At 31.7% G+C, this 14,340-nt stretch overlaps 1 protein-coding gene across 1 annotated transcript in view; it reads left to right on the top strand.

Annotated features, from left to right (window-relative positions):
• LOC129231197 (N-acetylneuraminate 9-O-acetyltransferase-like) overlaps positions 1 to 14,340 on the top strand; it is a 68,755-nt gene that overhangs the window by 21,406 nt on the left and 33,009 nt on the right. The window contains exons 5-7 of the mRNA XM_054865445.1: positions 4,141 to 4,246; positions 8,056 to 8,180; positions 11,104 to 11,186. Coding sequence (XP_054721420.1) covers positions 4,141 to 4,246; positions 8,056 to 8,180; positions 11,104 to 11,186 — 314 coding nt within the window. The remainder of the gene's footprint in view (positions 1 to 4,140; positions 4,247 to 8,055; positions 8,181 to 11,103; positions 11,187 to 14,340) is intronic.

The raw sequence follows: 14,340 nt of genomic DNA, 5'->3' as shown, positions 1-14,340 counted from the left end.
ACATGTGATGAACATAACCTTGAAGAACGTAACTCTGAAGTTACGTTCGTCACGGTTACTGAAGTCCATTTTAGAAATAGATTTGTTTAGTTTTTTAGACGATTACATGTCTAAATATTATTTGATAAGTAAGCACTGATACTTTGTCTTAAAGTTAACACTTATATCAACAATTTTTCAACATGGATGAAATGAATGCTTTTTTATTGGCTTTGTGCAAAATTTATTTCTTCTCTGTTTTGAAGTGAAACTTTTTATGCAAGAGCTTTGAATTTCAGATCCCCAACCTGTGTGACGGAAGTGAGGTAGTTGTTTTTTAATTGTCGCCAGAAAAAATTAAAAATGATAGCATTTGTAAATTTAATTTTGTTAATGAACTTGATAATTTAATTTCAAGGCTTAAGTAAGCGAATATTTGTGAATTTTGGTCACTTTAAATGTTTTAAATAATGCAGGATTTCTTTGATTAAATCAAGCCATCAGTTTACATTGCTAAGATTTAGACTTGAATCTAGTTTGTTCACTTTTATTACCAAAATATACTTTATTATTACTATCATTTTTTTTATTGTTTTTGGCAACAATTAAAAAATGGATTTCGAGTAATTTTTAGTTTTCTAACTGTTTATAATCTATTTTCTTCATTAAAATATACAATCATGTTGTGAATATGCCTAAGTCAGACACAGAAAGAATAAGAGCTTGACGTGAGAGAAAACGTAAGGGTGAAATGGCAGTTTAGAATGTAATAAACAAGATAAGATAAAAGTTTTTCTTCTGTTTTGAGTTGTTGCAACACCCTTTGTTTTTTAACAAGCGGAACTTTTTTTCTTCCAGAAAGCTATCAAGAAATGTAACCTTCTTTACGAAAACAATATCAATTGTAAGGATTGTTTTTTCAAGAAGGTTTCTTCGAGGAACTTTTTGACTTTCATTTCTGCCTCAGTAATTCCAATATTATTATTATTATTTAGCAAGATAACGTATAAAAGCCTTTTTTTTCCTGGGACTACATGGAAGAGCATGCTTTTTGAATCATTCCATAAACTTAGCATGTTGAGAAAGGCGAAGTTGCATTGGTTTATAACTCTATAGGAAGTTAGCTTACTAGCTTCTCTGCAATTGATTCTCATCTTCTGACTTCTTATTTTTGATTCCTCAGTCTTCTTGATTTTTTTTTTATCATAGTGTGTTTTTTTTTTTTTTTTTTTTTTTGCAATAATATTCGCATATGCTCTCCTGCTATTTTCCTGACATTTTATTTTAGTTTACCAGCCATTCTTGTTCTGCATTAACTTTTTGTTTTCAGCTGCCGTTTTTTACATAAATACAACCCAAGAAAATTCCACAAATATGTGTTAAAAAATCAAGTTAATTGTTGCAAAAATTGCAAAATATTATGCCATGCCAATTAAAAAACTAGTATATTTTGAAGTATACCTTTCATTTATTTCTTATGGAACTAAACGTTCGAAAGATGCAGTGCTTTTTCCAAGCGATTACATTCATCACAATGAATTTGTTACATTTGTTATGCTGATGACTAATTGTTTAAATAACTTAACAAAAATTCAACATTGTAAATGCATTCTAGGCAACTCTTGGGAAGAGAATAAAGTAAAAATTTTCTTTTATAGTCCTGTAAAAATTGTGGAAGGGAAATTAACACATTTTGTGACAAACATAACACGCCGTTCAACACAGAATTCAAAATAGACTCAACAAGAAAAAAATTAAAATTCACTGAAAGAAATTTAAGAAACTGAAATCTCAAAATACAAGCAATAACTGAAAAAAAAAACATCTATGCTTAAAAAATTACAGGCAGGGCCAGGCCATTCCTGTTTGCAAGGTCGTGCAAAGCACGACGGCGCTAGAGCCAAAAAAACGCCGAGCTCTACCGATCAAAAATGCTCCAAATGAAGCGGGGAAAAACTCTGACTGAAAATGTAAAAAAGAATTCTTCATTATATCTAATGGCGGCGGTGAAATTATAGTGTTCATTGAAACAATTAATCCGTTTCACTGAGAAGCTAACTGGATAAATTAATGAATTGTTATGTCTAAACATTCTATTCAAAAGCTCTATCTTTTATTCAAAACAAGTGATATACGTTAGCATTTTCCTTATTAATGTAGAACCGTGAATGCTATTTCACTATTTCTATATTACACCAGGCTAAGCATACGAGGCGCAAGAAATTTGCTAATCCCCATTTTGTTTCTAGCGGTGAATATTTTGTATCATAATTTGTACAATCATAGTATTATGATTTTTAATTCATCATAATTCCACTGCATCGTGTTATCATACATAAAAAAATACGGTATGCACATTTGCATATTATTTAGATGTGTGTAATATTTATATATTGTAGGACAATAATATAGGTAAACTTTTTATTTCCGAAAAGTAACGAGTTGTCCATAATTACTTGATTCTCTCACCCCCACATTTTACTTCTTTAATTATTTGTGTATTAAATAAAAAAAAAATTTTTTTTTGAAGGGATTATGTATTTTTTTTTTCGATCTTAAACTCAATGCCTTTTAAAACACTTCCATTTTTTAGAATTTTTGATTTTACCGGAAGTGGTTTCAGATTTTAAATGGGAATATCATGTACTTCAATTTTGAAATCTATTCAGTACTCTGTTGTCATGTTTTGACAGGCATAAAACTTTGAATAATTATTTAGCAATAAAAGATTAGAGAGATGTTTAGAGTGATGTTAACTTTGATATTTAAAACATTTTCTTTTTCAAAAATGCATTAGCATATTAAACGCAGGCTTCGTCAAACCTGGTCCAAAAAATTTTCAGGCAGGCATACTAAAAAAACCCCACTACTTCAGCAAAGTGGGTTTTTCACAATTTTCTACATTTTGAAACATCTTTTTCAGAAACAAACTAAATATTGATCAATACAAGTCCAGAAATAGACATCTTGCTTTCTGTACAGTATACCAAATATTGGAAGTTTAAGCTGCATAATAGCCACCCCCCCCCCCTTTTTTGAAGTACATTTGTTAGACTAAAATAGGAAGTAATTATTTTGATCAAATTCCAAGATTGTTATTTTTTTAATTGTTGGGGTAAAATGCTTTGATTAACAGACACTGGCCACCTCTTTTTTATCAGCAGCTTAATGCAAGGTTTCCAAGAGAAAAAGTCAGATTCCAAAAGTCAATTTCGATTGCCCTTCCTTACATCCACCCTTACTCGAAATAACTTCGAGATATGAATTAAAGACATACTCTGTGATCCAAAATTAAAAAATTACATCTCTTTTTCTTTTGACAAATTGAAGGCCAAATGTATTTTATTCAATGTCACGTATGTCTATAACACCTCACCCTAGGTGTTAAATATATTTTGCTCGAACGTTACTGCATAAAGGCACTCAAAAGACATTTGCACGACATTTGCAGTCCTGATTACAGGCCGCGTTTCTTGAATGCTTTATAGTTAAAATTTACATGTTGTTGTTAAAGATCTTCAAGCTGTAATTATTCTACGCAAGGCATCCGTCTTGAAAAACCTTTTATGAGATTCGAAAATTTTGAATGTTATCTCTAAATTATGTATAATACATTAATATTAATTGAGTTTGAAATTTTGGCCTACAAGTTGACATTTGTGGGATGACCCAAAAACAATGAAGATAGCAATGGTTAAAACAAGAACTTTATAAAAGTCATGATCATAAAACTCACCATTGACAAAATATTTTGCATTTTACTCTCATCAAATGCCTGAACTCTGTGAATCTACCCCTTTTGTTTACTTAGATTTAACCACCCTCCCCTTACTTAGTTTTTCAATTTAGGCTAGCATATTATGTGTTTAACATTTGTTAATTGTTTTGTTACTATTTATCTTTTTAAAAAAATAATACATGCAGTTTTTTTTTTTTCAAAATTGAAGTTATTTTTAGAAATAACTAAAAATTCAAAATCAAGTTACTGTTGCAAAAAAGAATGCTAGCCACTTCTTGATATTCAAAGCTTGGATCTAATTGCCTACTTACAAATGAATAATATTTATGCATGCTATAAGAAAAAAGTATTGCAAGTACATCTTTGTGTCTCTGAGTTTTTAATGATCTTTATTTTTTGATGTAAATATTTTTTCTTTACAGCCACCATAGTAAAATTTTAATATGGAGTTCATCTCGTTTGGTATCTCAGGGCCTATTGGATGATGATGAAGATGGTTTGCACATGGGAAAACGTGCTCTTTATTATGTGAGTGCATAAGGTTTATAAATGAAGTATGAACACTATTAATAATGTCCTCTATAGATGAAAATTGTGTTTTTTCTGGGGTGCAGCCCCACCCAAAAAATGAGGAAAATAGTCTTCTAAAAATTTCAATGGGACAGTCTGCCCCCTAGGTGGGCACCCCTGGTTTCTTGTATAGTTTTTGCTGAAAATAATGAATCTGTTGTCATTTTTTCTGTACCATATACCATTTTCCAAAAATACCTATTTTACATATTATTTTGATAAATTTGTAGCTGCCTCCAGTAACTGAAAGACTTTTTTAAATTCCCTTCATTAAAAACATGTGGATCCACAATGTGCCTTTCTTCTGCCATTGCACATTGAATTTGGTGTACAAAAATATTTGTAAAAGCTCTGAATCGATAAAGATTGACTCTCTTGCATCTCAGCTGCAAATTCTTTAAGTGAGAATTCTAAAAGTTAACTAAAGTGAGACACAGAGCTTTTATTTGCCTATAAATTAAAGCAGTTATTCATGGTCTAGAGTTTGAAAATAAACTGTCAAATGCTGAAAAGGAAGCCTTGCTGGCATCCATATCAATGTTGACTTCACATATGAGAAGTGGGTCTCCTACAAAAATGGACCATTTTTGTTTAGATACATGAATTAAGCATGTTGTGTTTATACAGAACCATTAAGTCTAATGTAAAGGATATGAAAGAAATTCTGATTTGTTGCGCAGTGTTATATTACTATGAGTTGTAATTTACTTTTAAAAAGTCAGGCAGGATTCAGGCTCATGTTGACTTCGAAGGAAATGAGTTGGCCAATTCCCTTGCCAATAAAGCCAAAACGTGTAAGCTAGTACAGTCGCAAGACAAAATCTATGCCTGACATCCAACCCCCCCCCCCCCAAAAAAAATATATATATCTTGCTGCCCAAATTGAATTACAGCCAAGATATTACAACAACAGTAACAAGACTGAGGACAAAAGATTTTAAGGGCATGAAGATCCTGCCCGACAGATCCAAGACATATGAGGAATTCAAGCATTGCCCAGGCACGCATCTGAACCCCAAACACCGTTTTAGCTGCCCCTTCCGTTGTTTGTGCCCTCTTCAAAGTAGACCGACTGTAACATGAATACTTTGTACTCAGATAGAGCCATTATGTAAATGGCTACTTTGGCAATGTATACCAAGGTAGTGAGTGATTCACCCCTTCAGCAATATTTAAAGTTTCTCTTCTCTTTTTTTTTTCCTTTCATATCACCTTGCACTTTGCCATATGGGTCATTCCTCAAAAAGTGTAACTTTTCTTTCTCATGCCTTTTACAGTAAACACTTTAAGGAACAATTCATTTAACAATCCTTTTTAATTTCATCAGAAATACTTCTTTTTAAACCTACCAATAGTTTTTTAATAATGATTTTTACTTTAATATATTTTTGGTTCACAACATGTGAATTCTCACCTCCGTCGCATGTCAGACACCTTGTGTGACTGTTTTTGTTGCTTATTAACTTGTTTAACAAAAAGTATACATTATTTATTTATTATTCCTTCCACAAGTGTCTCAAATACTAATTGTTTTAGTATATTTAATTTTTTAATAATGTGTTTTAGTTCGTTTTAGTAGGATAAAGAGCCATGTCACACAATAAATTCTCACCTCCATTACCTAAACACAAAATGCCATTCTTCATTAACACGTGGCAGTAATGACATCAAATTTCATTTTTCATGATACAAAAGAGCCCCCTTGTTTATTTTCAGCCATAAAGAAGTTGTGAGATTTTTGTCGAAAAACAAGAAGATAGATTTTGTTTTAAAAACCAAGTATGGTTATTGTGATTTCTCACCTTGTGAACTTGAATTTCAGGGATGTAAATTAATGTAAAAAAAAAAGAAGTGAGCCTATTTTCATATGCTTAACATGCACAGATTGTAGCTACAAAGAAAAAAGATATTTCACTGAATAATGTATCTATTAGGCCTGTATTAATGGAAAATTCCTCACCTCTGTGACAGACCTTATCAATGTCATTATTTCTGAGGTGAAAATAAATGATGGAGGGGAAATACATCAACTATAGTCATTCTACCAATAAACCTACAATTTGCCAGTATATTCTCAAATTTACTAAATACTATTTTTAACACACATTTGAACTAAAAAGATAACTACTAATTAAGCCATACTTTAATTAAGAGAGCTTAATATTACATTCCAACTAATTATTGAAATAGCTCATTGTTTGCACAATTAACAAAATTACTACTTTGATATTAAATTGGCCACAATTTTTAAAACATTAAAAGTTTTTCTTTTTTTTTTCATTTCCATGAACAAGGCATTTTTATTTTTTTATTTATCAGTAAAATAATTGGACCATTGTTTACAGTTGCTTCTAGTGCGTAACAAGTTTATGTAAAAATGAAAAATAGAAAACAAAAGGGTTAGAAATTGAAAAATAATTGCGTTCAAAAGTTACATTTTCCGGAAAATGACCCATATATGATAACAACAACAACAAAAGGCTCACTTTTCCTTATTTTAAGTATTTTAGAGCAAGAATTTTTTTTTCATATATCTTTATGTCAGTGTTTTAGGGAAACTGGTTCCTAGGTTGAACAGTGTAATTAAGTTAACTGCCCGCTTAAGTATCTGATTAAAACCGTCTTGAATCTGTTTCACACATTCGTCATTACCAACAATACCCATGGCTTTGACCTGTAGAAATATTGATGTTCTCAGAAATCCTTTTACTTACATTATTAAAAAAAACTGAACTTGTGGCCTGAAACTGAAACTTGGAGAACATCACCTAAAACTTCAATCCACTGAGAATGGTTACTTTTAACAACTACTTCTTTTTTTCTCTCCTAGTTAGCCAATTTCTGACCCAAATCATAGTTCTTCCTCATTTTATGATGCAAGCCAATGTGCTTAAAAGAGCAGTAAACTATTGTTCTGCAGAAAACACATGCACTTTAATTGTGTAAAATGTTCATTGATGTTACTAGCTGCCTAAATTACTCACTAGGCATTCTCACAGTCTGCCTTAGCTTATACCTTTTTTTTTTTGAAAAGTAGAGTTATGTTTGCAAACTTCCTGTCCATTGGCCCCTTTTTCGAGTTATGAGAAATGTTGGAAATGTTTGAAGTAACTGTAGAACCATTGCCTCTAACAGCATTCATTCAAACACTTCATACATACACCCCAGTATTAGAAAAAGCAACAGACTTCCATATCTCGTGATTATCTACTTTTGAAGACATTTCTTAAAAGTAAACATCTTTATTATTAAACATGCATGTACAAACCTGTTATATTTTATGGATTATTTCTTGTTTCAAAAGAAAAATGTATTTAAAAAAAAAGCAAAAAGACCAGAAATGTGTATTTTGGTTCAATATCTTTCACATTTTTTCCAGGGTGAGGGAGCCTATAGAAAAAATTCCAGCTACTTGTATTTTCTTGTTACTTGAATGCCATATGGATAAGCTTTTACTCTTAGCCTGCAAAAAAGTATAAAGTGAAATATTATTGTGATGCTACTTTCCTTTTTTGCTTTTCCTTTAATTCTGAGTTTTTATTTTGAATGAAAAATGGGCAAACTTTAATTTATTAAGGTTTTCCTGCATTTTCATTGAAACAGTTGGGTCAATCTTTGAAAAATATGAATATGATCATCTTGTAGAGTTTGGTGGTACATCAACAGGATCTTATCCACTAAGTATACTACTTTAGGAATTATTTAATGTCTAAATATTTCTTGACAATGTATATTTCTTGACTGAATATTATTTTTTTTTCTTATAGGCTGTTGAGTTATTAATGAACATGTATTGTAATGATCATATGAATTATAATGATGGAACATGTTGTAGCAGTCCCGAGTCTGTTACTACTCTGCAGTTGATAACATTTTCTGTACTTGGAGTAAGGTATGATTGTTTTTTGTAGCTATGCAGGATAAATTAGTAGTTGTAGCCATTCAGTATAAATTAGTATGTGCTGTGTAATAATTTTGGTATTTGTTTTATGTTTATTGCTGTCAAAATTGATTCAGTACAGCATAATGATATAGCTTTACATGTACAGTCTAGCCCCACTGTACCAAAACTTCAACTCACCAACTTGGGGGATCGCTATCGCTGAGAGTTTTTTACTTACAAAAGGAAAAAACATGTTGGAATTTGAAAAGATACTTCCACAAAGTATGTCTCAATTATGCAAAGTTTCTATTAGTTACTAGGACAATATTAGTGATGTTCCCGATATCCGTATCCGCGGATATCCGAGAGAAAATAAATATCTCTATTCGTATTTGTATCTGTTACTTTTTTGACGAATCTTAAACGGATCTTATCTATTCTCAAAATTCTTAAATATTTGAATAAAAGTAAAATAAATTACGTTTAACTTAGGTTTTATGCCCGATTTAAATAATAAGGTATCATTTCAGAAGCCACTTCACACCCTCCGTCGCAAAATGGAAGGGGTAATAAGTTTTAAAAGTGTGTTTCTGGGTGTCTTTTTGTGGCATTGAAGCTCCTAAACAGATGAACCGATTTTAACAGTTCTTTTTCTGTTCAAACTGTGCCTGGATCGAAAGTGTTCTTAGCTTGGCCTCATTTTGTAGAACTTTAATTAGCGGAGATATTAACTAAAAACCGGCTTAAACGTTTTTCAGAATTATGGTAGTAAAAACTTACTTGTACGTTAAAAATATTGGCCCTAATTGAAAGAACAAAGTTTTCTGCGCTTAGTATTTGTTTGGAACTTCCGAGTTATATACAGTAGGAGCTATAATCTTGTCAAGTAAATTTTAAATGTAATTCTAAGCCTTTGTACGCATGATTGGTAGCAATTTCATAGTTCGGAAGATAAATAGAAAAGACTCAATGTTTTAAAATTTCTATCTGTTGTCAGTTCATATTCGTTAACAATGTGTGTTTTGGCCCACGAAAGTCATCTTTATGAGATCTTCCCTCTGGGACATATTTTTTTTTTAAATTTTTAATTTAATATTAGGTTTTGTTATTGATTTGGGGTTCTAAATTTTCTATTTATTGTTTGTAAAGGGGTTCCCGCCTCTGGTATTTCGTCGGTCAGAGTAAGTTGGGTGGAATGGGTCAGCGCAGCATTTATGCTGAAATAAAATGCAAAAAATTATTTTTAACCTGTCCAGTAGCTGCTTTGCACTTTTGCTCCTGTATCCTGTATGTTATGTCTTGCTCCTGTATGTTATATTCACATTCTAAGCATTAATACAGAGCTGACCCATTCCTTCCAACCCTCCCTCAATTTTAACAGAGATTTCTTTAAAGATTAAATCATAGTCTTGATTATATTTTCGACGTAGATGACATTTTTTGCAGAAACAGTGCCATTACCCTGATGGGAATACCTTTCTTAACAAATTTTACACTTGGATAGTTGAATCGGGTATAAAAATTTTGAGATCCGTATCCGCGGATCTTGACGCTAATGATCCGTATCCGCGGATCTATTTTTTAACGATCCGGCACATCACTAGACTATATAGTGAAATACAGTGAAGCACCGTTTATACGTTTTTGAAGGGACTATGAAAAAGCGTACAAATGAAAAAACTTATAATAGGTATAGGTTAATGTGTATTAGATTCTGCAGGCACCAACTTAAAAAACGTATAATTGATAAACATGTATGAAAGAGAAACGTATAAACGGTAGTTCACTGTATTAATATTGCCAAGCTCCTGGACTTGAATCCTCAGTAGTCAATTTGTTCCTTTCATTTACAAATAATATGATGTCCTCCCAGTGGCATAGCATGGGTGACACCCGGGATGCTAATTTTTGGTGTCACCCTCACACACCCACCCCACAAACACAAAAAAAAATGTTTATTCATCCTATGTAAACATGAAATTCATACAATTTTCCGTAACAACTGCAGTTGTGTTTCAACGAAATTTTAAGTGAACTAATGTACAAAAACTATGAACACTTTGTATATAACATGTCCTAGACGCAATGTGCTGGCCATCGAGAAGTCAAAAAAGTAAGGGGGTGTATGAAATTAATTGCCCCTTAATTATTTCAATTACAGGGAAAGATAATGTGTTTCAGTTTTTTGGTGCAATAGGGTCTAAGGGGGTGTCTACTAATTCTAAATATTGACAATATGAACCTAATCCTGAGCATAGCATTCACTACATGATGTGTGAAATGGAAAAGAGAGGATCCAGTGTTCCTCCCCCCCCCCCAAAAAAAAATTTAATTTGTTGACTTGAAAATGCATTTTAGCTTCATATTGTTAAAAAACTTGCAGTTCCACTTTGGGTGTCATCCCTCAGACTGTTGACATCCGAGGTGGACGGCATCCCTTGCTCTCCCCGTAGGATGCCACTGGGCCTTTTCATTAATTTCACCTGATGTAATAACATCTTCATTGCAGGGCCAAGTGCAATTAAAAGTTTAAAATTTTAGAAATTTTTCGATTGCTATAGCCGATTGATTCTCTAGCTTTTGGGGATGGTTACAAGGGTTTGAAAATGCATTAATAACTTAGGGTTTCAGTTGAAACCATATAAAAGTTCGCTACAACAGCGATAAAATAATATTGGTTATGCAATATTGACAGATGTCCTTTATTTTGATAAAGTAACATCTAGTGATCTTATGGCAAGAAAATGAAACTCTCTTGAAACATCTCTATGTTAAAAAATAATTTTGTGTGTGTTCTGACATGTTTGAATGCTTTGTAGTATTTCTATTCTTTGTAATTTTTCTTTTATTTTTTAATCTTTATAAATAATATTCTGCACTTTTATTTTTGGTTCTCAAAATAGTTATACCTAAACCTTTATTGCTTTTTTAGCTTTTGCCTGGCTACAGCTCTTTTTATACGTAAGAAATTTATGAAACGGAAGTCTCCTGCTGTTTTACCTGTTGTTGAGGAAGGTAAGTCATTTTTCAAATTTGTATTTTGATCAGTCTTGGAATTCCAACTGTTTTATGAAAAAACATCTAGCTGCTAGAGCTCTTTCTGGAACTTAAGAAAATGCACAGATAAAGGCTGTGTCTCCGTAACCCATTACCTGCATCTATACAAAATGCTCAGGAAGAAGAAGAAACATTATCGTTTTTAATTTTTTAATTTGAAACTTTGGGTCTAATTTTGACTTCATAATGTTCAATGTAATGAATGTGTTTTGACATTTGTTTTCACACAGTATTTATTTATTTATTTATAGTATAACCTCTCAATCGGGGATACTAATGGGACTGGACATTTTGTCCCTTACATAGAGGTATCCCTTTTCGGAGATATTAGAGTTGCTGCATGTTGTGTACTTATCCAATATATGAGGGCTGTTCAATAAATAATAAGAATAAATTTATTAAAAATACATAACTTTAATCATCATAAATTACATGGTTTTTTAAAGAATAACTTCTTGGGAACTAAATGAATTTATTCCAACGTTCTGTCCACTTCTTAAAAACTTGTGAACGTTACGTTTGTGAGAACTATTTCAAAGCCGCCTCCGCAGAGTTCAGACATGCTTTGTTGCTTTCAATATGTTTGCGTTGTAATTGTTTTTTAAGTTGAGGAAACAGCCGGAACTCACTGATGTAAAACAATTTTGAGATTCTACTTGATAATAATAGCAGCACTGTTAATCGTTGTCTTTGTGATGGATATTGAAAGTTGTCCATCACATTCAATATCTTCCATATTTTACCTGCCTTCCTTAAAAGCTTTATGCCAGCAAAACGTACTGACTCTAAACATTGCTTCATCGTTGAAAAGTTCACGTATCATTATCAAAGATCTCCGAAGCTGATTTTTGCAGACGAAAACAAACTTTAATCGCATAACTTTGATCCTACGACGCTTCCATTTTGTCAACTGACTGCGTCTTGTAGGCTCCCGCTAACAGGCTTCAATTCAATCCCGTTATACTCAAGAACATGTACCCGCCAAATATCGGTAGCTTTTGTTAATACAGACAACATACATTTTTCATGCCGAAATTAACATTCCCATGAGTGGTTTTGCAGCAGTTAAGTTAGTTTTATTTCTTGTAGGCGCTCGCCAACTGGCTTCAATTCAATCACGTGATACTCAGAAAAAGGAGTCTGTATGTGCCAACTATCGGTAGCTTTTGTTAGTACAGACCACAGACATTTCTCATGCCACAGGAATTAACATTTCATTGAGGGGTTTCACGGCAGTAAAATTAGTCTTATTACTTATTGAACAGCCTACGTAATTTTATATCAAACACAGACTATTAATGCCTGAGATTGAGTAGTGAATTTTTTTTATGTTTACTAATAAAATTAACAATTATTCAATTTTCTAAATTTAATATTTCAATAATTGAAATTTGATCAAAAATGTGGTAAAGACAAAGTTTTGTAGTACACAGAAGTTATTTTGAAGTACTAATTCGTTATATGGATTTGCTTGATGCCATATAATTTACAATGCAATAGAATGCAACTTACCAGTTAGTGTTCACATTTGAAGTTTTTCATAAAAAGTTTAACAGTTGCCCTGAACCATCTGTTGGCCTTTGAGCTACTTGAATAAATTTCTTAGAGGGCAGAGCATGTATGAAAATTTCTACAAGAATCTTGCAACATATACTTGCTTCATTGCACATATATGTTAATCTCAAATTTTCAGCATTTTATTTTCAAATAAAAAGTGAACTTTGATTTTCAGTCAATTTGCTATTTCTTATTCACATATGCATTATTTTTGTAATTTTTCTCTCTCTGACTGTCCCTTACACGTTACCAGAAAGAATGTCCTTTAAATACATGTGTCCCCCTATTCATTGCACATATATGTTAATCTCAAATTTTCAACAATATATTTTCAAATAAAAAGTGAACTTTGATTTTCAGTCAATTTACTTTTTCTTATTCACATATGCATTATTTTTGTAATTTTTCTCTCTCTGACTGTCCCTTACACGTTACCAGAAAGAATGTCCTTTAACTAAAGGTGTCCCTTATTTGGAGGTTTTACTATATTTATTTATTTATTTTTCACATTTGTTTAAAAGCACAGCTTTCTTTGTAAAGTTTATAAAGAATTTTTTGTCTCAGAATCAGTATACACATACTGAATTTTCAAGACCTATTCAGTGAAATTGCTCATGAATCAATAAAAAAGTAAAAACATAGGATTTACTGTATGTAGCATGTTTTGGAGACAACTGCAACAGATTATGGACAGTTTAGTATAAAATTGCATACTATTTCATAAATAGCATTTTGTATCTTAGAATAAGTGCACATTATATTAAATTCTTTTTATTTCTTTGCAACAAAAGCATTTATATTTATGTATTTCCCAGCCCTTTAACACTAGAGTTTCAGCAAGTGTTATTTTGACCCCAAGCAAGCTTTTACTAAATGTTTCTTTGTATTTTCGTTAAAAGCTTAATCCTCCCTTGATTTTTTCCTAAATCATTGTGCTGTGCAATGATATAAAGCTTTCAAGAAAATTATATTTTTTCAAACCTGAACTAAAGTAAAAGAATCAATTAACCAACGTTTTGAAGCACAAAAATAGCAAATTACTGCAGACACGTGTTTTGGTGTTACAAGGAACACCTTTTTAAATGCAAAGAAGTGAGCTTCTAAATGAAAAGTCATCCGAGGAAAGTAATTTGCAATTTTTGTGCTTCAAAACGTTGGTTAATTGATTCTTTTAATTTTCAGCACAAAGGTGTTTATTCGTTACCAAACTAAAGTGTTATACCCAGAAGTATGGGCAGGTGTCGTTTTAACCCCTTTGAGTAAAAAAGAAATGCAAATACATTTATTGATGCTGAAACAGAGCAGAAACTCAAAAATGCCTCTTGGAGCATATCATTGCAAGAATTTGAAGCAATCATAATGTTTTTGTACATAAACGGGAGCGTAAGCTGCTTGTTTCTGAAATGCAACTGAAACATTGCTGGTTATTTTAAGGGTATTTTAAACTTTTTAAAAAATATTTCATTATGTGTCCTTAAAATCTCTGCATCCTTTGAATAAACTATTTATTACAAATATATTTATTTTTAACTAATTTTTGCAAACACATAACATT

The sequence above is a fragment of the Uloborus diversus genome, chromosome 10 (genome assembly GCF_026930045.1).
Source record: "Uloborus diversus isolate 005 chromosome 10, Udiv.v.3.1, whole genome shotgun sequence".
NCBI lineage: Eukaryota > Metazoa > Arthropoda > Arachnida > Araneae > Uloboridae > Uloborus > Uloborus diversus.
Note: the sequence above shows the minus strand (reverse complement) of the source record. Positions and strands in the feature narration are given on the sequence as shown.